The sequence below is a fragment of the Anarhichas minor genome, unplaced genomic scaffold, assembly GCF_050575085.1.
Source record: "Anarhichas minor isolate MPS153535 unplaced genomic scaffold, ASM5057508v1 ptg000031l, whole genome shotgun sequence".
Classification (NCBI taxonomy): Eukaryota; Metazoa; Chordata; class Actinopteri; order Perciformes; family Anarhichadidae; genus Anarhichas; species Anarhichas minor.
Genome location: NW_027466477.1, coordinates 242,971 through 268,905, shown reverse-complemented (window position 1 = coordinate 268,905; position 25,935 = coordinate 242,971). Strand labels below are relative to the sequence as shown.

General features: G+C 42.7%; 1 protein-coding gene across 1 annotated transcript in view; it reads left to right on the top strand.

The window, feature by feature from the left end:
* Positions 1–25,622, top strand: part of LOC142964733 (LIM and calponin homology domains-containing protein 1-like) — a 72,339-nt gene extending 46,717 nt beyond the window's left edge. Inside the window, exons 7-29 of the mRNA XM_076105233.1 lie at positions 813–1,011; positions 4,704–4,962; positions 6,725–6,967; positions 9,369–9,752; positions 10,948–10,983; positions 13,103–13,229; positions 13,574–13,731; positions 14,184–14,670; positions 16,117–16,416; positions 16,639–16,744; positions 16,935–16,999; positions 17,084–17,189; positions 17,503–17,577; positions 18,556–18,584; positions 19,309–19,422; positions 21,236–21,328; positions 21,438–21,602; positions 21,775–21,869; positions 22,336–22,497; positions 23,187–23,282; positions 24,140–24,248; positions 24,566–24,668; positions 25,597–25,622. Coding sequence (XP_075961348.1) covers positions 813–1,011; positions 4,704–4,962; positions 6,725–6,967; positions 9,369–9,752; positions 10,948–10,983; positions 13,103–13,229; positions 13,574–13,731; positions 14,184–14,670; positions 16,117–16,416; positions 16,639–16,744; positions 16,935–16,999; positions 17,084–17,189; positions 17,503–17,577; positions 18,556–18,584; positions 19,309–19,422; positions 21,236–21,328; positions 21,438–21,602; positions 21,775–21,869; positions 22,336–22,497; positions 23,187–23,282; positions 24,140–24,248; positions 24,566–24,668; positions 25,597–25,622 — 3,537 coding nt within the window. The remainder of the gene's footprint in view (positions 1–812; positions 1,012–4,703; positions 4,963–6,724; positions 6,968–9,368; positions 9,753–10,947; positions 10,984–13,102; positions 13,230–13,573; positions 13,732–14,183; positions 14,671–16,116; positions 16,417–16,638; positions 16,745–16,934; positions 17,000–17,083; positions 17,190–17,502; positions 17,578–18,555; positions 18,585–19,308; positions 19,423–21,235; positions 21,329–21,437; positions 21,603–21,774; positions 21,870–22,335; positions 22,498–23,186; positions 23,283–24,139; positions 24,249–24,565; positions 24,669–25,596) is intronic.
* The last annotated feature ends 313 nt before the right edge of the window (positions 25,623–25,935 follow it).

Sequence of the window (25,935 nt, the reverse complement as noted above, 5' to 3'; positions counted from 1 at the left end):
GCCTGCTAGATTTAAAATCCACAATCACAAACGGCAGTGATGCTGGCCTATTTCCAGGAAATATAGTGGATGACCATATTTTGAAATTTATCATTGGGAGGGGGGTAATCAGGGAAATTGAAAGTCCAGGAAAACAGCAGCAAATGCATTGGCAAGCATGCATTTAATCATTTATCAAAATCTATATAATATATAGTTTGTATCATTTATAGATTATCAGTGTGCTGTCTTGCCAGATTTTCTGGCGGCACGCAGAGAAGACTAATTTGAGTGAACAAAGTTTTTTAGCTCTAAATACAACGCATCTTTACTGTAGAATGTCACGGCTGCTTTATCAAAGAAAGATAAAGACATAAGTGAGAGAGAATCTCTGTGGCAGTACAGCTGAGTTGCATAACAGACGGTCCAGGGGAACAGGAAGTCTTCTGGTAGACAGGAAAGGCCTTTCCCCACCTTCCATTAGCTGCATAGACCTGTTTGAACTGTCGACAGACAGGGGGGGGGGTCACTGAGGTGAAGAGAGAGTGAGAGGGATTTGAGCAGAAGAACTGATGAGAAAATGCAGAGAGGACGAAGGACAAACGGCAAGAAGACTAGATAAGGTTGATCTTGGACTTACAGTGAGATGTTTATCGGGGACAGAACACAAACAAAATCTTCAGATGTTGGTAAAAATGTAATTCTCTTCACACAACACAAGTTTACTTGATGCACTTTGCACAAAATGTCATGCATCTTCTCTTTTGTATAGACAAATGTTACACTGATTTGTGCATTTGATATAAGGTGGGCGTGTCTTTCTAAATGTTCAGGAGGCGGAGGAGGCAGAGAGCCCTAAACGCAGCATCCGGGACAGTGGCTACATCGACTGCTGGGACTCCGAGCGCAGCGACTCTCTCTCCCCGCCGCGCCACGGCCGCGAGGACTCCTTCGACAGCCTGGACTCCTTCGGCTCACGCTCACGACAGACCCCGTCGCCGGACGTCCTGGTCACCCGCGGCAGCAGTGATGGTAAGAACTGGACTACTCCTCACACACTTTACAGTCATACTCGCCAATTACACAAGTTAGTATTGCTTGTGAAGGTGTGATCGTGTGATTGGACTGACCATCCTTCAAATTAAAGGTTGCAGGTTAAATCTGTTTTGCCATCGTGTCATTTTATCCAAACCACAAACTGTATGTTGAAGGGAAGTAATTCAGTACTTCTGATATAGTGTATAGATAAATTAGGTAATTGTCTTTGTAGTGCCACTGTAATAAAAACTGTTGTTTACACAGAACAACGCCCAGTATTTGAAATATATTCTATTTCAAGTGAAAGATCTCAGTGTGATGTCTGGTTTGAAGCCAAGCTTTGGCCATTGTTTCAGTTTAGTTACAGTACAGAAGCTGCTGTTTTTGTTCTGGGCATATTATGAATAATACAGTTTGTTATAATTGTATTAATAATTGATAATATGTATTAATTACATAGACAGCCGACATGCTCAGCATAAGTCTCCACATTCCTTACTGAAAAGCTGCTCATGTACATCCTCTGCATGTCTGTATCACTTCTCTCACATCTGATGTGAGCCTAGCTACAATAACAAGTGCTGTCACATCTGTTTTCAGTTATGTATTGTTAACACACGCTCCCCCAACATGACATCCAGTGTCAGGTGACAGAAAACGGAAGATAGTAATAATGACTTTGATTATTTAGCACCTTTCAAAAACCGATTTACAAAGTGCTTTACAATATAAAAACAGAGATATTTGATTTATTTGTTAAAAAGTGTCAAGAAGGCTGCACGCATACAGGTGTGATTTGATGTTAATTATTATATTTTTTTCTTTAATTATAATAATTTGCTTTTGTCTTTTGAGAGGAATAAAGTGTGGAGACTTTTGGCTATAGTTTGAACATTGTGAGACAATGAACCCATGTCAGTGGTAGCTGTTTAAGAGAGTCAGATAAATGTCTAAAATTGAAATATAAATGTAGGTTGTTTTGATTCGATATGCTGATATTAAGATTTATTTATTTACTTTGTGGAGCTTACCGCCCACGACACCTCCTCTTTGCAACGCATTAACCCACAGCTGATTAGTCACATTGTCAAGCTGCTCCTAAGCAAAGTATCGTGCTCTGTCATTCTGGAAAAATTAACCAAATTGTTAACCGTAATCCCTCCAAAACACAGCATTCAGACACCAAGACCTTGAGGAACACCATAGAAAAATCCATGATGTAATTTGGTATCAAAACCTTTTGACATTTGGAGATTTCTGCAAGAAATACATTTTTTGCTGATCGGATGGTGAGCATTTTATTGTCAGTATACCTTGGAAAGAATCCTCTGAATGCCCTCGGTCTCTAGTTTGTGGTTGTAAAGTTTCTGAGGTCAATGCTCTTTGTGTGAAATTACTACTACGGGGACTAACACCATCACACATGAATACAAAGGGACTCATCTGTCAGTTAGTCAAGACCAAGATCAACAAATTTGAGGTATTTGAAGGTAACATACTGTCAGTGTGCAGATCAGATCCAGGAGGCACGGACTAGTGATAATAGGATAACAATGCTTTGAGTACACCCAGAACAAGAGCATCTATTTATTCCCATGCACACAAAGTTGACTCAGCCTGACCTTTTTTTTTTAGACAAAGCCTTTCACTGTTCAGCTCTGTAAACTGACTTCACCCGGACAGTAATTGGGGGACAGGGAGACGAATCTTTAATTCAGTCTCAATGCAATATTGCAGATGCTCTTTTGTTTGGGCCGGGTTTTGTGAGTGTTGATAAATGAGACACTTTGTCCTCCTCTCTTTCTCTCTGTGCAGGACAACACCCAGTGCTAGTCAAAGGCTGTTTGAAACAATAAACCGAGGGATAGAAATTGCCCATCGCACAGGTTTTGTAAAGTACCAGTTATCCAGTCTGTAAAATGTTTCCATGCTATGGGAGAAATTGGAAAAAAGCATGAATACTATCCCAGAAAGTGTCATCATTTATTTGACTTTAATACTATTGGAAAAGTTAAAGGGAATCACTATCACTCTTCATTTGTAATTCTGTTTTTGCTTCCCAGTTACTGTAGCGCATATTTAACTTGACCTCGTGGCTTTTACACTTCTTGTGGTATTACTGCATGTTGATGGTTATTGACGTAAATATGTTTCTGTGAAGCTCTGGTACCGTGTGGCACTGACTCATGACAAACACTCCCTCAAGCTTCAGTGTTCCCAGATGTGCAGAGTGAGCAGATCGTCCCGTAAAGACACATGTTGCTCCTTAAGGATGGATGGACTCGGATGGTAAAGTCGCTCGGGTTTCCAATTGATGAGCTAAGAAGAGTCATAATTGAACCACTCAGTTGGAAGTGCAGATACCTCAAGGCCTCTTTTGGACCTCGATCTGTCAATCTTTTAGACCACATAAAATTAAGTCTATTGATAGAAAAAGGAGGTTTTTTTTACAACTGCAAAATGGGACATTTGTTTCCACTGAGAGCCGCAGCTGCATCCACTTGTATCGGTTCAGCAATAGGGGAAGATTTCACGCTTTAGATCTGGCTGAAATTGTGGGCTTATACTTGGAAAACGTATACATTGAGTCATAAATTCAGAGGGCATAGATTGAGTAAGCACACATCCAGAGGGAGGGGAGTTCCAGTAGCACATGTGCTGAACATCTTGGAGAGGAATTCTGAGAGACCTTGGGTAAATCAGGGCTGCAGGTATCCATTACCTGTAGTTTCCAAATGTTGAATTGGGGTTAGCAGAAAAAACAAGTGAATGAAGATGGAATGACTGGTATGCTGGAAACAGTACATCAATGGGATTTATCCTCATTACTCTTCTTTTTGTTTTGTGTGCATCACACATCTTGCGGAGGAATTTAAGACGTCCTTGAGCGATGCACTTCTGCAGCACCAGGTGTTGCCTCTGACATGAAAGAGCTAACAATGTTTTTCAGATGGGATGCAGACAGACTCTGCGGCATCCTGAGTGAATTCTTCCGAACTGTAGGCTAGAATTTAGACTGCAGGAGCTGCACAATACAAATTTCCTGATGATTTATGTTACTTGCTTTGTTTCATAAAAACAGGCCGTCAACCCGCTTGGGGTTGATTTATGAGTGCACTGCATATAATATCACTGGAACAGCACTTTAATGTTCTGTCGTCTTATATGACGTAACGACATTGGGGGAAGTGGAAATGATATTGTTTTTATTTATATTTTTATTGTTTGTCTCTTTTGTAGTTTTCTTTTTACCACAAATTATCATTCAGAAGGTTAATAGAACATATGAGAGACATTGTATGTATATGGAAGAGTAATAACAGTATGAGTTAACATTTAAATGGGTCATTTGCTGTTTGATAAATCTCTGTTTTGTTACATTTTCAATCTCTTATTAATCTGAACAGAACTTACAACCCAAGAATACAATGCCACATCTTTTTGAGTCATGTTTTCCAGTAATAATAGCGAAGCACATAGAATTTAAATCTCCTTCACTACCTCTCTAAATCATTAAAGAAGCTGTACTTACTTGACACCATCTCCTGAATAATAATAATCATAATTGTGTTCTTCTCTAAACAGAACATATTGAATGTTAACTGTACAATTCAGCACATCTGCAAAAAGCTGAACCTGCGAGGATATTAGATTAATGAACTCCTTCACCCTCCTCTTCTCAACAGGCCGCGGCAGTGACTCCGAGTCCGACGGCCCCCCCCACAGGAAGATGCCAGACGTCCGTAAGGATGACATGTCGGCGCGGCGGACGTCCGTCAGCGAGCCGCGGACCGCCATGCCCTTCAACCAGTACCTGCCCAACAGGAGCAACCAGAGTGGCTACGTGCCCACGCCGCTCCGCAAGAAGAGGGACGATAAAGAGGACGGAGCGCGCAAGAGTTGGAGTACTGCGACTTCACCTGTAGCCGGAGACAGACCTTTCAGGTGAGCCTCACTGTTTACTCTTATTTGCAATTAGAAGGGAAGAATCACAAGCAGAGCTTTAATCTGAGAATTAGGGTTTAAATCAAGCAAACACGGTATTGACGATAACGAAAGTGTAAAGCAACTGATCTCAATATTATGATTTAATGATGAAAGTCTGTGAATGAAACATTTAACCACTTTACATTATACAATATTTAATATAAGACATTTTACATAGGAGCTTTAAATATTCTAGGTTTGTTTCTGTATTTGTCTAAAGCAACTGTGAATATTAATAGTATACAAGGTGGTGAAGGTCCCGGTGTAATTGCATAATAAACTGGTAATTTGGGGACTATGACCTTGTTTTAGCTTGAAATGGATTTGCTGGATTTAAAAACCTTTTAAAATGTATTCTTGTTACTGTTTGAAACTACTTTGTTTCTGTCAGAGAATTCGACAAAATGTGTGCTTGTAGCTGAAAATGCAGTTTGTCCAGAAAATGTGCTGCAATACTAAATGATGATCTAGTCTCCTTCGTGCAAGTTTGGTGAATTAAATGTATTATTATAGACACAATGGAATTTATTATTCTGGAAGTAGACCATGAAGGATATATGAATCATATGTTGTTTATTATTCAAAATGTCTAATACGAACCAGCATATTTTTTTGTAAATTCTGTAACGTTTAATAATTTAGCAGGAGAAGATGTCACTCGTGGCAAATTACAGATTAATGTTTAAACAGTTTATTATTGTTCTCTGCCCAGTAGTGTACATATGAGAGATGCTGATGGAGGCCACATGTGCGTTTTCATTGGCTCCGACTCTGATTGAAGCGAAAGTCTGAAATATGTTGCATAGACGAGGCAGATTAAAGTCTGATGGTCTTATTGGCAGTTATTGGTTTGGCATGTCAAGAGCACTGGTTTTATCATGGCTCTCACCGTAGAAGGTTCACATTTCTGCTGGCTTAGTGGATTCCTTAACGTGCTTTGATCTGTTGAAATGTCAGTGTGTGCAGTGTTAGTGTGTGTGTGTGTGTGTGTGTGTCTAGTGTCAGGATTTAACTGGAAGTAGTTTTTGGCCGTAGCATTATTTAACTGTAGCAGCAGCAGGAGATCGAAGATATAATCTAACAGTTACCCAAGTGTGTTTACATTTTCATAAAGTGCTGCGAGTGGGTGTGTATACAGTAGGGTAGTGGGTTGTGTGTGTGTGTGTGTGTGTGTGTGTGTGTGTGTGAGAGAGAGAGAGAGAGAGAGTTGTTCCTGTGTGTAACACCCATTTTGTGTTAATCTGTCTTTCATTCCCCCTGTTGTTAACTTCATCCATCGTGTTACACAACATGTTGTGCGCATGTATTCATGATTTTGCATTACTGTTCTTTTTTTCTTTTATCTCCATCTCCTTCCTTTGCGTCCGTCATGGTGTTTTCCCTCTTGCCTCCCTTCTACGTCTTGTGTGTGCGAACCTCATTTTTCCCCACATCTGTGTGTTCCCTGTCTCGTGTCCACCATGTTGTGGTCATTGCTGCTAATTCTGCTCCAATGTCATTACGTCATCCTTTTCGTGTGTGTGTGTGTGTGTGTGTGTGTGTGTGTGTGTGTGTGTGTGTGTGTGTGTGTGTGTGTGTGTGTGTGTGTGTGTGTGTGTGTGTGTGTGTGTGTGTGTGTGTGTGTGTGTGTGTGTGTGTGTGTGTGTGTGTGTGTGTGTGTGTGTGTGTGTGTGTGTGTGTGTGTGTGTGTGTGTGTGTGTGTGTGCGTGCGATGTAACAGTCCAAATGAGGTCCCTAGCTTAGACGACCCACCTGGAGAGTCTCCCAGCCCGCCCCTCGAACCCCAGATACAGATTCAGGCGGTGACCCAGACTAAAATGGACGAGGAGGAAGGGGAGCAGACTGCTTCCACACCTTGCATTAAGATCTATGCGGCGGGCGTGAGGAGGAGCAGTGAGCCTCTGCCCCATGCAGAGCCCCGCTCGGAGACAGTCACTCGCCTGATGGTCACCTCTGAGCAAAGGTCTTCACCTCGATTCATGTTTTTCTTAAATCAGCTGCCCAATTCTATTTGACACAGTTCTGATTCACATTTCCTCAAAATCAACCAAAGATAATAGATCGCCTTATAGCATTTTAAATAGTTTGTTTAGATTTCTCTAATGATAGTTTGGTGATATTGTTGTGTGGTGTTTTTGTTTTTTGACAACTCCACCTATTTCATACACAAAAGTCTGTTTACAGGCTAGTGTTACTGCATTTGGGGAAAATAAGTTGTAAAAAGACTTTTTGTGTCTTCAGAGGGCAGCTATGTGAAGTCTGATGTATTTCCTCAAGTGATTACGCTCACAATTGTGAAAATGCAGAAAAAACGGTGTGTTTTGGAGGTAGAAAAAGTGAGGTAACCAGACCTGTCTGTTCCTCATCTCTGCTAGAGGTTTGAGGCTACATTAGCTGCTGCTAGCATGGTCTTGCATACCCAGACGTATCTCCACAGCACTGTGTCAGCACTAAAGAAAGTTCTGACTCCGCTCGCTATCATTCTGGTAAAGGGGGGGGGGGAGCTTTGGTTTGATTGTATTTCTTTAAACCAATCACAATCTTCTTCGGCGGCGGTAAGCATAGGATGCAGTGAAATAGAGGGAAGAGAATGGCAGACTTATACCCACAGTCTACATCACGTGAGGCAGACTACTACAAGCACAACACACCAGAATCACCGACCACACTGTTGACGGCCGGAAGAAGAATGCTTGGAATAAGAAAAAACAATGGCTCTTTTCTGCTGGATCTATTTGTATGCGGTGCTAAATCTGTTGGAGAGTTATTTAAATGACTCGACCGTGTCTTGAGTCAGCGTTGCAGGTTCTTATTGCAGCAGAATATTTGCTGTGTTGAAGGGTCAGTTCACCCAAACAAGAAAACAACTCAACTTGCCACTAGGGACATCTAGCAATGCAGATCATTTCAGCTTCATGTTCAAATTTGCCCACTTTGACTGCCTGCCTGCACGACCATACTAGATGAATGGAATTGTATTTGTGCCACTCAAAATACTGAAAAGTTCCACAAATCTGCAGCACATCTGTCCAAAAACAATCTCCCAGTTAATCGGGGTAATCCACTTATTTCGGTTTCCATCTGGACTGTCTCTTTGTTGTACAATAGTTTCAATTTTCACAGCCGGTATTTCCATCCAGCCCTTTTCCTTTTTGGCACTGCCATTACCAGATCATCGTTTCCAATGCCGTTCTTCTTCAGAGCAGCATAACGGTGAGTCAGCGAGAGGTCCAGGGCTCAATGAAACATGGAGATCACATTCTTGTAATGCAGTCTTTACCCAGCAGGCCAGCCAGGGGTCACAAATTATCAGTTTTGTGTCGGATTAACATGGTGAGGATTATGAGCTGTGAAGCTGCTGTTGTATATCTCACAGTGCGGAAGACCATTATGATTGCAATGTTTGTCTCATGAAGAGTCTGTTTGGGTCTCTGTTGTTGATTCACAATCCAGCCCTATCTTGTGCTATTTCCTGGTCCAGCAGTCGTTTCATTCACAGTCCTGTTGGAGAGTTATTAGTCACACCCCCTGTTTCCAGCTTTTTCTGGCACAGATGTTATGGCATGGATCGGATTGTCAGCATTTCAAGGGAGTGAAAAGAATGCTCAAAGGAAATCTGACTTGTGTATAGCTGCGTTCCAAAGAAAAGGGGGATTTCTAGGGTGTTTTTAAAAGGCTTTAATATCAGCATCTTTAGTTGGTATCAGTTTGCATTTTTCAAGAAGAGAACTGAGGCTGGAATTTGTGTGTTTTAGTGTTGCCAGGAGTTAAATCTTTGAAAAACAGTTGTTTAATATCAACATATCGCTGTTTGCAGTCGCCCATCAATGTTTTGTTTTCGAGCTTCTTCAAGATCACTTGAACTTTTTCCGGCAAATTCCAGGAACAAAACTGCACACCACCCCTTCAAATACAGACCCATGCATATATCCAGCATGTACACACAAACATGTACTGTATGGTGTTCACACAGAAACACACTCCCAGAGAACGTGAACATGCAACCCACCCTCAGGATGTAAGGAAATGAGGCTTTCTTCCTTCCCTGACCCTGAACAGACTGGGACTGGAGCCTGGCCTTTTCACAGCCTGTCTCTCCCTGCAATGCATCCTGGGGATTTATAGTTCAATAATAACCCTTTCAGAAAGTAGCTGGATGACAGACAACTGAGGGTTCAGCGAATTTTTGCTCTTGGCTTTGTGACTCCTATTTGTTTTCACATCCGGTCTGCTCGGATGAGGTTTGTAAACCATGTTAGCTCGTCAAGAAAAACTCCATTTAGGCTCCTCCAGAGGAATGCTGTCTGATGAAATAGGATGATAACCAGGCAGCAGTACGTTTTAGTTTGCTTTGCTTTCTGCAGTACTCCAGCTCGCTCGTGCTCAGAGGAACTATTCCACCATTCGACGACTCGAGCAGCAAGCGCTGCAACGAGCCCCGTCATCGCCTCCGAGAAACATCCACCTGTGACGGAGCAGCAGCAGGTGGAGAAGGAGGAGGAGGAGGAGGAGGAGGAGGCGGCTGTGAGGAAGGCAGCCGCTGGTGTCCCGTCAGTCGCAGATGGAGAGCGAGATGAGAAGCGGTCCCGCCAAACGCTGACCTCTCCCAAACACGTCACCACCCCGAGTCCCCCCCACTTCCTTCCTGTGCCCACTGCCGATACAGGCCGACGGAAGGGGAGGGCGCTGAGTGAGAGTGACGACCCGCAGAGAGGGAACTCTTGGTCGGACAGCAGTCTTCCAGCAACGTGAGCCCCCTCCAGCAACTACACTACATTTAATGAACTAAAACTACACAATTCATCTTTAAAATCAAGGGATCGACTCTTATCTCAGCATGTGACCTCGACCTCAGACCACAATGCTGCTGTCTGGATGACTTAACTATCTCAAGATTGCATCACCTTTTTTTTTTCATATGAATACAAATTGATATTGCTTTCTAAAAAGCTGTTGTTGCTGTAAAGAGAATGCATGGAAACGTATTAAGACATTTGGAGAAGCGTTTGAGAATGTAGTTTTTGATGAACTACGCCTGACCTTAGATGGCATCCTTTGATCTCTTCAGTACACCCAATTAGGAGAATTGGGGCAATAGACACTTAATTTGACCCAATTTGAACCCAAATTATTTGGTAATAAATTGGTCAAACCATTACCAATCAATCAAACATCCACCATTCCAATGTCTGCCAGTAAAAAACTGGCTTTAGCGCAAACCCCACTGTGTCACAGCCTGACATCTTCCTACAAACAACATGCGGCAAGTAGACATTTTACTAAAACAAACAAACAAAGTCTATCTGGTCCTGGTTTAGCGAGGCTTCTCTTAATTTAGTCTCCTTGTTCTCTTGTGGCGAGAAACCACAGGCCACGCTGTCTCTCACACCCCTCGAACATCACAGAGGCAGCTCCATAAAACAGACCGTGTGAAGACGCAGGTTGAGGCCAAACCTACAGCAGTTGGTCACAGACAGAAAGAGAGCCACATCCTTGATGTTTCTCGTGTGCTGTCTAATAAAAGATGCATGTGCTTCTTTTTTTTCAATAGTTAAGTGTCAGCTGCAGTCTTAAGATCATTGCCATCTGCATCTGTTGTATGCTAGCAGTTTTGGTTTGCAGTGATGCAGTAAACTCATCTTCTGCTCTGGCTGTGTTATGGATAAGACTGCCCCCTTGTGCTTGGTTGGAGGATCAGCAGTAAACCCAGAAACTGACATACACATCTGTACGTGGATGCAAAACCAGCAGGCACACTTGTTTAAAACAATAATAATGAACCATTCTCAACTCATTGTCAGCTGTGATGTTACCCACCAGATATCAAATATTCCATCACTGTGTTTTGATATTCTCGTGAGTGAATGACGTGTTCCTCTGTCGAGTGTCCTCGTATTCATTTGTGATTGTGCTCTCTCTCTCCATGCTCTCTGCCGTCTGTAGATTCAGCCGCACACATAGTGTGTCAGATGACCCACAGTAAGTCGTCCATTTACCACTCAGAGCTCAGCTATCTGGCCCAGCACTGCTCTGCACTAAAAGACAAAGACCTCTCAATAAGTCATTCAATTGTTCGTTGAGTCACTGAATTGGATTTTTCTTTATGCAAGTGGGAAAATCTGCCAAAGGTTGAAGTCATTTAAAGAACTTTCTTGAAGTCTTTGGCAACAACTAAATCTTTTGATGTTTTTGTTTGATCAAATATTTTGTGCCAGTTTTTAATATCTTTATGTTTATCGTTTTTAATGACGTAAGTGCGACAAAAAAAACCTCTATTTTCTAAGTCTGATCTAAATAGCTTGTGTTTGGAGTGCATGGAAAAATTAAAACTCACCTGGAAGAATATTATTTTTATTTTTCACTAAATTTGAAAAATTATTCTGACAAAACAAATCTTTTTCTTTTTTTTCACCTGGAAAATCAAAAAAACTTAAAACGATTATCCTGGCAAAAACCTGTTCTTGCGTCATAAACACAGAAGAGTAAACGATTCAATCATTCGCTTTAAAACTTAGAAAAGTGACGACATGTGCTCAATACTCTTTCCAGGGAAGAAAATCCTCTAAAATGGCCACTCAAACCTCTCATCTTATCCTTTAATTCTCTACTGAATGTCATTAAGAAGTGATTTAATTTACAGTATTTTAGCAGCTCCCACACAAATAGTTTTCAGGCAGAATTTGAGCTGAATGAGATCAATTAATTTATAAAACAACACTGAAGAGTGAAATGACTGGACCAAAATATTCCATGTAAAGACAGATGATTTTATGTGATTCAGGACAACTCTGTACAGAAGTGTTCTTTAAATGGAAAACAAAAATGTCTTAAATTTAGCAGATTTTTCATACTTGCATTTCTTAAATTTAGATTGTAAATAAGTTAAATGACTTGTTAAGGTGGACGTGTTTGACCGCGTGCTGGCAGACAATGTCCCTGGAGCTCAACGCTTGATCATGAAAATGTGTTTTCAATAATACTACATCCATTCCTCTCAGATGTATTCAAAGTTCTGCAGTAGAGGCTGTGGAGAGGACTAACTAAACTGTGCTGCTCCGACATCAGCTCCGTGCTTCTACTAGCTGCATGTTTCACGTAACGCAACCATTTCAGTGACCCTCATAACTCCACATCCCTTACAAAACAAACCATCATGGTGATGTCATTTGTTGATGTAAAAAGTGCAGCTTTTCATGAAGCAGGAGAGCTGATTCATAACTAGGAAATGACTCGCATGCTTTGTTTGTTGTGATTCAGAGGAGCAGTTGTTGAGCATTGTAACCGTCCCACTAACCTTTACAATAAAATAACATGTCCGTCATCTCTTCCATTGTTCCACCCAATATTGTATGTTGGCGATCAGTTTTTTTGAATATTAAATCAACTATTATTGCACTCATGACTTTGTTTTACCCGTTCTAAGTGTGTGATGAGCTGCATGCTCCTAACCAAAAGGCTGCACTTCACTGTCTTGTTTATTATCTAAAAATGCTTTAACACGACTGACTGAACAAATATGAAGACCAATGTGACCACACGGGTTGTTACGTAGAACCACAGGTGCCTGCACCTGAAGCTGATGTTGTCAAAGGTCTCATTAGACAACCTTAATGTGAGGCATTTCCTGTTGAGACAAATGTTGGAGTGTGACGTGATTATTCAAAAGGAAAAATGACTTACTACTTTTTTGTTTTGTTTTATTTTGATTGTCTTATTGGTTCTAATTGGTGAGCAAGAGGTTACCTTTGAAGATGAACAGTTTTCCATTCATGTGGTCTTATTTTTTATTTCTATGTGGTTATCCATGCTGAGCCGTTGGTTACAGGTTATTCTCTTCTCCTAATAATGATGGATTGGATGTGTTGTTTTTATGTTACAGTATAAACATAGATTTGGGGGGAGATATCTTATTAGCCATTGCTATGTTTAAAAAAAAAAAAAGGTTTGGTTCAAAGTTTGCACAAAAGAAAAGTGTAGAATCACTGCGGGCTCACTAAAAAAACTAAACCATGTCCTACTCTGGAAATGACATGTCAGCACATCTTTTTCACTTTCCATATTCTCTGTCTGTGTCTCTCTCTCTCCCTCCTCTCCTTAGAAGTGTGAGTATGATCGACATGCGTGGTGAGGAGGAGGCCATGTTGCAGCCTCACAGTCAGGTGCGTCATGAGCTGATGCACAACCAGTACAACAGGATGAAGGAAGAGGACGATCACTGGCAGGATGTGAGTCTCTCCGTTTTGTCTGACTATTCTTATTTCCCTCAGTTTGTGTATTTATTTATGTTTGAGTAAGATAGTTTTGTACCTTCTGGATTGGGATTACTTTGTCTCATCTGCTCAGTTTGTATTTCTTGTCTCTATTGCGTCAGGAGTTTATCAGTTATGTGCAATGATTTGAGTGCCTGCAGGCTAAAGCAAAGTAATGTTTTGCTGTGCCCCAGTTAAACAACTTAAATCAGTTTTCTAGGGCCACAGCAGTGCTTCAGGTCTCACAGCGCTGCAGAGCCAAGCCCTCTTGCCTTGTTTCACTTGCAACTGAAACTCTTTCCAATCTGTTTGTGTGTCAGGACCTGGCCCGATGGAAAAACCGGAGGAGGAGTATCTCCCAGGACCTGATCAAGAAGGAGGAGGAGAGGAAGATGATGGAGCAGTTGATGACTGGAGGCCCCTGTGTCTCCCAGAGGAGAAGAAGCATCAAGACCTACAGAGAGATAGTGGAGGAAAAGTAGGTGAAATGCACACAAATAGGATGTTTGATTTGTATTCAGCGAAAAGTACAAAACAATACTAGTATAATGGGACACTAGGCCTTTCTTAGAGAAGAGGCTTTAATCTTTATTCTAATTCCTGTTAGTGAGCACAAAGGTGACGGCGACTCCTCCTGGAGTTCATTTAAGTAGGTCTCCCATAGAGAACAAGTAAACTAGGAAGAGCAGGTCTGCTGAGTGAGGTAGAAGAAATAGATGTCTATGATGGGGAAGATCATCTTTGATCAAATCTTGTTAAATTTGATGTGTAGTTTGAACAGGTAAAATCAGTTGTCATATCACCTAACAATAGAGTAACAAAGTTATCATTTATTTAATGTAAATCAAACTGGGTCATATCAGTTGCTTCACATTTTACACAGCTGAATTGCTTTGTTATCCCTCCTCCACCTCCTTTTCTCTTCAACAGGGAGCGTCGTGAGGATGACCTGCGGGACGCGTACAGGAGAGCCAGAACCCAAGAGGAGGCTTCGTCCATCCTGCAGCGTTACGCCCAGCGCTTCTCCATCAGTGAAACAGTCCTGGAACGCCTACAGTTGCCAAACCTCCTGGACCGCAGCATATCTGCTGATCCCTCCTTTCCCTGCTCTCCCTTCCCTCTCTCCCTCTCCCTGTCCGCCTCCCCGACGACCCCAGACCCCTTCGACGTGGACCCCGACGGGCCCATGAGGTATCTGCGCCAGCAGTCCGCCCCGGCTCCGAAGTTCACGTCCACACTGGAGGCGCGAATCGAGGAGTTCCCCAAAGACTCCCCCCCGCACCAGCGGCCTCAGATCCGCTCTCGCTCGTCCGAGCCGCCGTCCACTCGAACCCTGTCGCCCAAACCGGTGCCTTTGCTGATGCCCAAGCCTTACTTCCAGCCCCGGTCCTCAGCGGGTGAACCATGGCCCAGCAAGGTGAGACTGACTCAGAAGCGCTTGTCATCATCTCAACTTCCCATAAAAGTCAATGCGTTATTGCTGCTGTGACTACGCTTTACAGCATCCTAATGCCATGTGGGTTGTTGACATTTTAAGTGTCTGGTTGTCACCGTTAAACCTCCCCTCTCGCCCACAGTGTTGACTCTATTTAGACTCTTTACTCGTGATGACTCGTAATGATTGAGATTCGGTTAGTGTGACTGTCTTGACCACTTTACATGTGGTTACTTCCCAGTGTTGGCTGATGTCCTCACAGGCTGGTGGGTGAATTCCCCTCCAGCTCTCTTGGCACTTCCATTAGGATGCCACAGAACCGCCATGGTGATGAGTCGGGTGGTTTCTAGGAAAACACGAGACTCCCCCTCCCAGAAGAAGCATGTAATGTTTCAGTTTAGCTCAAAGTACTCTCAACAGGGTCCATTTCCTTTTCTTCTTCTAAAAAAAAAAAAAAGAGAAATCCAAATGGGAATATTCAAAATGAGATCCTATGTTTTGGTGTGGCGGGGAGGGGAGGGGCAGATTATTACCAGACCAAATGGAGCACAGCGCTTTTCTGGAATGTCTTGTCAGGATTCTGAGCGGCGCCCGGCTTTGAATGGAGCCCTCTGTTCCCTATTGACTTAAGAAGTTCACAAGTAGGGTCCTCTCAATGTGAAGTGGGCTCCAGGCGGACAAAGAGGGCCCACACAGGCTGCTAGGAGAGGGATGAGAAGGTGGAGGCGGAGGGGGAGGGCGAGGGGGGGGCCAGACTGAGAGCCTGCATTCACCCAACTCCACCACTGTGTCTTAAGTTACCGCTCACTAGGAGCTCCTCACACATACATTAGTGCCTCTTTGTCATAGAGGCCAGCTAGATGAATAACTAATAGCGGACAGAGATGAGAGGCTGGTAATGACCACGAATGAGGGCACTGGGTTTGTAGGCATGGGGTTCATCTTCATTTCTTTGTTTGTCATCAAATCATTTTGTGTACTGTTGAAAATATTTTGAGCTAGAGTAGCCTTATTGTACCGGAAATTCAGCCAATGTTTCCTGCAGATGTTTCAAAACTCTAAACCAATTTGTCATCCAGCTAAGTCCTATCACAAGTTAAGACAAATTATAAACATTAAGAATCTCATACAGAACCAAATTTACTCGTATGCACTAATTTTTTGATAAATAAATAATCCAAATCCTTTGGAATTGAACAGAATAGCGACAAAATCCAATGAAAGAGAATATTTAGCCCATCAGCCAAAAACTGGTCATATTGTATTAATCAGGACAAAATAAATCTGAATTAAATTGAATTAAAATTCATCATGAATGCATGTACTGCCTGGACATTTCTTATGACCCTTTTATGCTTTCAAAGCATCTTCTTGAACTCTGCAGTGTGTATATGAAGTCAATATTAAACATGTTGTCTTCCCATTTAGGCGGATTGTTTGCTCCGAGTCAACGGCGACATAGGAAGTGACGACGTTCCCACCACGCCTGAGAGTCGAGGAAGGGAATCTCCTCCTCACTTCCAGGCGTCGCCTTCCAAAACCAGCAACAGCACTGTAGATGCTCCCTCACCAACACGCAGACCGCTCACCTCAACCAGAGGAGAAAACCCCGCGTCAGCAAAGGCCAAGGAGGCTCAAAGTGGCACAGAACTGACTTCTAAGGACGTCCAAGAAGAAAAAGTCATCTGTCATTCAACACCACCCAGCCGGCCCACCTCGCTCCCATCGGTCAGGAATTTTACTAAATAGCAGTAAAGATAACTGTGTGACATGTTCACCTCCTGCCTTAGCTATTTGTCTATTATTGCATTTTACAGTCTCGTGATTATTGAACTCTTCAAGACTGGAATCAAATGTTTTATACATATACCTCACGCACTACATATGCCTCTTGATCTCAGGCTTGTTTGATTTATTATTCATCTTTGAAACCATCTGTGATGCTTATAGGAGCTGCAGAAGCCAGAAGAAAGCGTTGGGGAGACTGGAAGCCAGTCGGTAGCTGCTCCAGAGGAGGAGAAGTCAAAGGCTGCGTCTCAACAAACACCTCCTGCAGGTCTGAGCAGCATGTTGCTACACTGACCCCTTGTGGTTGATCGTAGACTTGTGTCATCCAGGTCATGGATTGTTATAATGTGACCTAGAAGTTATGGAAGACACAAAAAATAGATCTTTTGAGGGAAAAAATGTAAAAGGAAAGTGTCTTTTAAAGTTTTAATCAAACTGTGTTGTCTGTGTGTTTTCAGACGCCAAACACAACATTGTCAAGTCAGGAGTCAACACACGGCAAAGTCAGCCTGTAACTTTACAGGTGAGGCTGCAACCAAAACTAACACAACCTTTAAAGAAACATTCACCCTGACATCCAACGGATAATCTTTGAATCTCTCTGCAGGCAAGTGTTCCCAGTTCCCAGGACTCGTCACAGAGAAGAGAGAATTTACCAAGCTTAGCTGCACCAGGATCGTTTGAATATCACCCACCAAGGGAAACGACAGCAGGTTGGTGAACTCTTTACATCCAAATACCAAGCCAGCAGCTTCTTTTCCATACACCTCCTTGGTTTCTGAGTTTGATTAGCATATCCTCCTTGCTGGCTTTTCCCCCTTTTTGCCTTTCTTTAAAGACCTAAGATTGTTTTTCCCAGTTATAATTAATTTACAGTATCACATGAGCACAACAGTAAAAGCCTTCCCCAGTTTGATTTCTCCAATTCTCTGTTGTCCATACAACTCTTGGTTTTGACATCTGTCTATTCCTTATCACTCCCTTCCCTCCTTTCCTTCCACCCGCATATTTTTTATTTCGCTATAGAGCTTGCAAACAGTATCAGGTCTCCACTGGCCACCAGCAACCCTAACTTACGCTGGGAGTTCTTCGTCCCGCCAGGTAAACCCCTTCATTCATCGGCGGAGCTCATGTTTCCGTCCCCGGTTGCTGAACGCACAGGGTTTCCCTGCCGTTTTTTCAAGGGCTGCACAACAGCCCCTTCAGTCCCATCTCTTGTTTGTCGCTCATTTCCAGAATGCTGTGGATGATCAGTGATGTGCTCTCGCTCTGTTGTAAATGTTTTTTGAAGTATAATGGTGTACACATGCTCCAGGTAGAACTCATCGGTGTTGCAGTGTTCTTTATTTTGACTCGTACTGGTTTCATCATGTTGATTAGGATGCTTTTCCAAATTATCCAGTGGAGTAGGTCACCTATGCCAATTTATGACAATCCTCATAGATGACCTACTTAACTTTATGAATGTTCAGTTTTATGTTTACATTATCATCTTATCCACCAAAAGCTACAGCATCAGGTCGACCTCAACTAAAGGTGCTCCGATCGATCGACCGATATTCATTCTAAATAGTTTGATCGGTGGTCTATAAACAATTCCAAAATTGAAATGTTTTCAATCCTTGTTTGCCTGCTTTCTCGCCCGCTCTTTAATTCACTCTGAGAGCGGATCAACACACAGACATGTGTACATAGAAATAGATTCAAATAGACCCCGTAATAATAAATCCTGACCGGAGCTCTCTTAACCTCAACATCTGAATCACTTCTAACCAGAGAAACTTTAAAAAGTTTAGATTTACAGCTCTCCACATCAAAACATAAGGACAAAACAACAGCAAGATAAGACATCTTATTGGTTAACTCCAGATGCAGTATGTTGCTCTTGGTGGACCGGACTCTCTCTTTGTTTTCTTTCATCAGCATCTTCACTGCTTCAGCTGTCAAACCAACACTTGCCGTGTTGTCATTTTCCTAAATATTTGTCCCATCTAAAGGCATTTCGTTTTCATGACATGCATCCAAAATGTTTGTGTAATTGTATTTTAACTAATGTTCCCTGTCACGTTTCCTCTACAGAAGAGATGGAGAAGGATCGTTGTGGAAACGTGAGTAAAAAGCATCATCTGACGACATAATATTTTGCTGTCAGATTCTGAAAACGTTTGCCGCTTCTCATCTGGCTTATCTCCTGGGTTACAGTAGTGTAGTTTAACATACTGCATGAACACGGAGATTAAACACAAGTCAAATGCTGGAAACATAGTCTGCAGGTAAGGATAAGGAAAAATAAATACTTTCATCTATATAGAAACATAACCTAAACCAAGAAACATTTAAAAAAAGACTGTTGGCATCTAAACCTTTCATCATTTTCGAGGATCAGGTGTTTGTCACTGTGTTAAACTGCCAGGCTCTACCACACATCACAGGACACACACAGCTGTTCATGTAGCATGCCAGATGAGGACGCTGTAGAAAACGGCCGAGACAGCTTTTGTTTTCGTTTGAGCTCATCTCTCTCTTTCTCTGTCTTCTCTCTCCTTAGTAGGAATCCTTTGGCTAGCATTGGAGTAGTGCTGTTGTGGTAGACCAACTATTTCTGTCTCCTCCCTTCCCTTCTTCTTTTCCTGTGGTGGATGTGTAAACACATTTGTGTGTGTGTGTGTGTGTGTGTGTGTGTGAGAGAGAGAATGGTGGTTGGTTTGTTGGTGAGTGTGAATGTGTGCATGAATATGTGTGCGCTGTGTGTATTTGTGCATGTTGTTGATGTTTGTTTGTGTGCGTGTGTGTGTGTGTGTGTGTGTGTGTGTGTGTGTTGGGGTCTATCAGGTGTCAGACCCGGTGTTGCCCCAGGCCAGGCGGGGTGACCGCTGGTCTTGGGACCCGGATGAGGAGCGAAAGCGTCAGGAAAGGTGGCAGCAAGAGCAGGAGCGCATGCTGCAGGTACACAGAATACCTCAAAGGGTGAAGCATGGCGCATGAGTCTGCAAGGTCAGGGGTTCAGTTCCCTCTGGAGCTTAGTGGGTGGAGCAAGGCACCAGCACCGTGAGGATTAGGCACAGAATGGATTTTTTTGGGTTGTAAATGTCTTATTGTGTTTTGACAACTGAGATAACAAACAACTCCTAGGGAAAGAAATCATTGGTTGAGGTGTGAAGCTAGTTAATTATGAGGCCTCACTCTCTCACTAAAGTTGTTCAAGCACACAGCTGACCGAGTTCAGCTATGAAGTTTGGCAATCAGCATGTACAGCTTTATTAGCACATTTACACAATGCAGCTATTTGGGATGACTTGTTGACAAATAAGCTCTGCATGAGACATAGCATAAGACAGGCATTGTGTCTCATCAGTAAGTATTAGAAGTAGATAAAAAGATGTGTGGACTTAAAACTGGGCTAAGTTTGTTTGTCTGTCTTTGTAGACATCTAGGTTACATCATAAATGTCCAAACTAGATACTGAAAACCTTTTCAGCCCAGAATACTTTACTGTTAACCATACTGTGAATCATGCAGTGGCACAGGAAGCTGCTCTGTGACGGATCAGATGGATTAACCACATTTCATTGCTCCTTGCAAAGCTTGCCTCCATGTTTGTTTTTATATTGAGCCTGTCCTCCCAAAGGCACCGCCCAACCACGCCAGATGCACACTTTGACCACTAGAGGGCGGTGTCGTGCAGCGAAAGAACCTCCAGTGTGGTTCTGTCTGCTCATTTCTCTATCTCATGCACATACACAGACAAAGGACTTTGTCCGAGGTTGCTGCTGTTGCTGCTGCCCAGATCACCCTCTCTCTCCTCAACTAATCAGAGGTGCATCTCAGGTCCACATATCTTAAACATTTAAAGGATTCATTGGCATCCATAATATACTGTACTCATCTACAGTGTAATCTTGATAAATAAATCCCAGCAGTGATGAGTACAGATTTCCCGTCTGTCCAGTTGACTGTTTGAGATGAGATGCGCTGAAATGGATGAATGTCTGTCTGGTGCATCAATGTGCTTGTTAACTTTCCGGTTCTGTTCTATTATCTGTTTTCTCCGTGCATTGATCTGTCATCTGTCCTGCTTATGTTGCTTTGTCTCTAAATTTTGGATATTTCGATTTGGGGTTCCTACACAAGTCTGAGAAGAGTAAAAAAAAAACTAGTCTGATGATGTTTTAGCTCGTCTGGAATAACCTGAAGTGCTGGCGCTCATGTTGCCCAGCTGCTGATACATACATAAATACATACATAAATGGAAAAGTTATGAGCAATTTTCAGGCAGCTTTTGAAATATAAATTGTGTAGGAACCTCTGCATGCTCTACTTTTGCCTTTTGTCCGCAGTGCCTGCTTCTGGTCTCTTTTGTTTTCTCTTTATTCCTAACAAGCAAATATAAGATCTGAGCTATTTTACCATAACAGAGGTGTAGCAAGCTGCCTTTGCATTCATTTATGTCTCTAAGTCCAGGCTTATATTTAAAGTGCATACTGAGGGAATCACACACGTACATTTTATACAAGTCTACATAAGTCTTGCCAATTATTGCAGCAGGATGTACAGGTCGCAGTCCCTTCTCGGATTAAATTAAGCAGAATGCACTAGAAGAGAAATTTGTATCATCGACTGATTCAGACTGAAGCCTTTTTGAAAAGCCTCTCGATGGCAGATATGTCTGCGCATCGTCTCTGTTTTCCTGCCAACATATCCACCTGCAGACAGCTGAGGCTCTGTGCTGTATGTCATGTGTCTGTTGCCATGGTGACAGGAGAAGTACCGGCGCGAGCAGGAGAAGCTGAAGGAGGAGTGGGAGAAAGCGCAGAGGGAGGTGGCGGAGGAGGAGAGGAAGTACCACGAGGAGGTGCATGTTTTAAAGCTACATGTGATGCTGGTTACAAGATAAGCCAGTTAAATGTAGTAAAGTGTACTTTCTGACTGATAAAACTGACCCAGCCCTCCCATCACAACAGGAGCGTAGGATACTGGAGGAGACTGTGGCGCCTCTGACTCCCCGCTCCTCAGCCCTGCCCTCTCCCAGCCGAGGAGAGGTGTCCTCCACCTCGGAGCCCCAGGACACCATCGTCCGTTCGCTGGCCGACTGGGAACGCAAGCAGGAGCTGCTGGAGAGGCAGTCGGTGAATGGCTGATTGATTATAGATAGTTTGTTAGAAGCGTGCGTTACTTAAGTATCGATCCGGGAGAGGAATCTGGGTGACAATTGGATAGAATTACTTGAGTGGGCACGGTGTTCTGTTTTTGATTGGTTGCTCGGCTAACCGTTCCCCTGTTTGTGATTGGACGGCACAGAGGGGGAGCTCAGAGAGTGTCGAATGGAAACGCAGAGAAAACGACCGGACCAGTGACATCAGCACCGCTGACGACAGCATGAAAACGGCCAGAAGGTTAGCGACCAATCTTAAAGTGACAAATGTTGCACTGAAGGCATTTTCAGCTGAGATTCTGAGCAACGGTGGCTTAAGATGTGGTCCTTGTACAACAAGGTTATTTACAATCTTGTGAGAAACATATGTAGACGATTAGACAACTTAGAATTCGGTTGTCAAGTTTTAGTTTAATGTTTACCTGCAGATACACAATGAAAGGTCAAATTTGCATTTGTTTTCATGTGATACGTGCCTTTTTTATTTATTGAAACTGGAGCTGCATGTGTTTAATACAGTATATACTTTGCAAGTTATTGTTGTGTCTCAACTTTTGTCTCAGCCCTATTTGCGAGTCAGGGTATCAAACTGTATTATTGTATCATACTGTAGATTTCAGTGGGATCAGTCCTAAAAAACGTTAGAGGAAATATGAAAAGAGAACGTGTAGATACGATGAACAACACGGTTTGTTTCTGATCCTCAGCTCGGTGAGTCAGAGCAGCAGTCAAGCAGAAACTCTCGGTCACAGTCTGCAGAACGGCCAAAAACTCCCTGCCATGTCGACCAAAACCTCGACTCCAGTGAAGAAACAAGAAGAGCCTTCAGCAGACAGCAACAAGCCCAGCCGGCCTGCAGGAGACAGGAGGTGTGTGTGTGTGTGTGTGTGTGTGTGTGTGTGTGTGTGTGTGTGTGTGTGTGTGTGTGTGTGTGTGTGTGTGTGTGTGTGTGTGTGTGTGTGTGTGTGTGTGTGTGTGTGTGTGTGTGTGTGTGTGTGTGTGTGTGTGTGTGTGTGTGTGTGTGTGTGTGTGTGTGTGTGTGTGTGTGTGTGTGTGTGAAGCCTTCAGTCCAAGAGTTCAGTCCCTTTTCAATTTTCCATTTATCAGTTATAAGTTAGGAGCCCACTGTTGAAATCACACAGAATGTCCTTTAATGATTAGTGTGGTGTACAAGACAACCAAGCACTGTTTACAGCAACACTATGTATTCACGTTTCATTCTGGCTGTAAATACGTATTTGTGACTAGCAGAGTGGATCTTTTAGTAACACCTTCAGTTAACCTGTTCGACCAGCAGGTGGCATATTGCAGCAGTATTTCCCCCCATAGTCTTCCTCCACATAAAGAAACAATAGTCTGTGACAAGAAAAGTGTTCTAAACATTCATTAGAGTCAGTAAAAGAATAAGGTAGGTCTGGGTTTTGCTTAAACATTAGTGAGTAATGTAGTTTGTTCAGCTCGTTCTGGCTTTGGATTGGTTCGTGTCTGACTCTGCCAGCCAATAGAGTCGCTGTAGCTGTGAGTCATCATCATGTTGCATGTTGCTGTCCATTTCTAGGAGTGGTCCCATTGATAATAACATGTGCCGCAGCTCATCAAAACCCCCCGCAGCATGTCCACCGCCTCCAGACACGCTGCCTCCAGCACCCAACAGGTACTGCATCACAAACAGCCCACAGGGAGGGAGAGGGACGGGGACGGGGACGGGGAGGGGGGGGGGGGATTCATTTCTGCACTGTCATTTTCTGCTTTGCTGCCCACATTTCTCCACCCGTCTCATGTAGCACTGCAGCAAGGACCCTTGAATGCAATGTGAATTTCAATGCAATGAGAGGAAACGGGAGTTTTTAATTATTTTCATTTCATCTTTTTCTTTGTTTTACACTTAAATGTTCATTTGTAAACAATAACAACTTGAATGTGCCAGCTCACCTGCAGTGAAATACATTTTTCATTACAAATGAGTGGGAAAATAACACACAGAAGGCACAAGAAAACATGTGAAGTAGACGGAGTCTGGTGAACGTTAAACACGAGGACCTTGATCAATAGAAACATAAACAGCTAAGAAACAACAAGCTATCAGACAGAATAGCAGAAGGAGCGACCTGAAACATTGTAGGCAAGGAATGGAATATATTTATATATAGTATACATATATGTATGTATATACAGTATACTGTATGTATACCACCACACTTTCTTTTAAAATAATCTATTTTTGTTCACTGTAGTCCACTGCAGAGGATGCTATCTGACCTTAAGTTCAAGATGAGTAGTTGTTTACTGTAAAGAGGTTCTGCTGTTCTTTGGGTTTTGAAGAGTAACTGTGGCTGGGATTCAATTCATTACATCAGTTTCAACAAAACACTGACAAATGAACAGCTTATTGTGCTTTTCTTTCATATTCACTGTCAAAAGAGCCTAACTGTTTTAAGTAATCAGTACTTCACACCGTCGACAGGTGCTTCTGGTATCACAGGCTTTTCTGTCTCTCCCTCCCTCCTGCAGGTCTGTCAGTGGGAAGAAGCTGTGCTCCAGCTGTGGGCAGCCTTTGGGGAAGGGGGCGGCCATGATCATAGAGACCCTCAGTCTTTACTTCCACATTCACTGCTTCAAGGTCGGTGACAGAATTCATTTAGTTTTTTATTCATTTAATTATCTATTACAAGTATGAACGCTACTGTACCTTAACAGTAGTGTTGGTGTGTGTTGTGCAGCAATTATTGTGTTCAAATCTACAGTTGTTGTACAAAAACTACCACAAACATATCGGTGATCCACACTGTTTCACTGGCTGACATCTTTACGTCATTACAATGAGCGGCGCTATTTCAAGTCAGTCCTTCATACACCGTCCTGCTGCCAGAAAGACTCACAAGAGCACCAAATGTATATTAATCCGCAGTTGAAAATAGTCCCCCTGTCTCTCTTCAGTGCGGTGTGTGTAAGGGACAGTTAGGCGACACGACTACGGGGACGGACGTCCGGATCAGAAACGGCCTCCTCAACTGCCACCAGTGCTACATCCGCTCCCGCTGTAAGTCCCTCCTCCCTCTGTTCTCTCACACAAGCTTTGCCCTGATTCTCTCCCTCTTTTGTCTCACCCCTTTTCTCTCTGTATACTGTTTCTATAACAATGTTTCAAACCATCCATCCACATCATTAATGAGTTCCAGGCACATCAACCACCAGTCTGAATATCTAAAAACACAACCACCAGGAATAAAAAGATAACTTCCCCGTTACGTAATGCTCATAAATACAAAGTTTAATTGTTCTCTAATATTATAAGAAAGGGTAAGGTGTTGTTGTTCCTTATTGTTTGGTAATGTCGGCCATATTTCATCTTTTCACTGATGAATCATTTCAATAAGGTGATGGTGTCATAGCACCAGCAGTAAATACGGTGCTCATAAACCAGGTAAAGAAAAACAGACAAAGCTTTGTTTGATTTATTATTTTCAAAGTAAACCTGACACTGTTTTATGATCAAACAATGAAAGGTGCACTTCAAAGGTTTCATTCTTTATTGCAGCCTCTCTGTGTGGCTGATAAGACGAGTGTACTTTAATATAGAAATCCGACCCGGTGCAGCTTTAATAAAGGAAGTGTCAGACACAGTGAAGCTTGGCTCAATGGGTCGGTGGATCTGAAGCTGCATCAGGAGGAAGAGAAACATGTAGCAGCTGGGAGAGGATGACAGTAACTTTCCGTCCCTTTCTCCTTGTCTGCGCGAGAGCAGAAGTTCGAGCTCACATTTACATAACCTCTCAGCAGCTGTGATCATTTGGGGATCAGAAAACCACAAAATCAAATCAGAGACTCAATCAAAAGACTCCAAAGTCATTATTAGAGAGCTTTTCTTTCATTAGAGCTGCATGTCCTTGCCTTCTACAAACCCCTAAAACAATTTTGGTTTATAAAAATTGTGGGTTTCCTTTTCTGTCTTTCTTTTTCCTTTCAAGCGGCCGGACAGCCAACCACATTGTGACGCTCAACAGAAAAGCACAAGGTTCACCGGAAGAAACCCCATCCCTGTTCTAAAGCGATTATCTGCACATCATGTCCTTCACAGCGTGTCGGGATCTTTGCATCCTCTGCAGCTCAGTAACCAATGAAGATTCATCACGGGGGCCAAACGGGGGATCTGGGGACAGTCAAACATTTAAAAAATATATATATATATATAAATATTCTACGTGTTTTATGTCATCTGATATGTGAGTGAAATCTGGATTTGATTGGTCCACGTACCACCACAGACTCTGTTCCATCATGCAGCAAGAGGGGGAGAGAGAGACTGT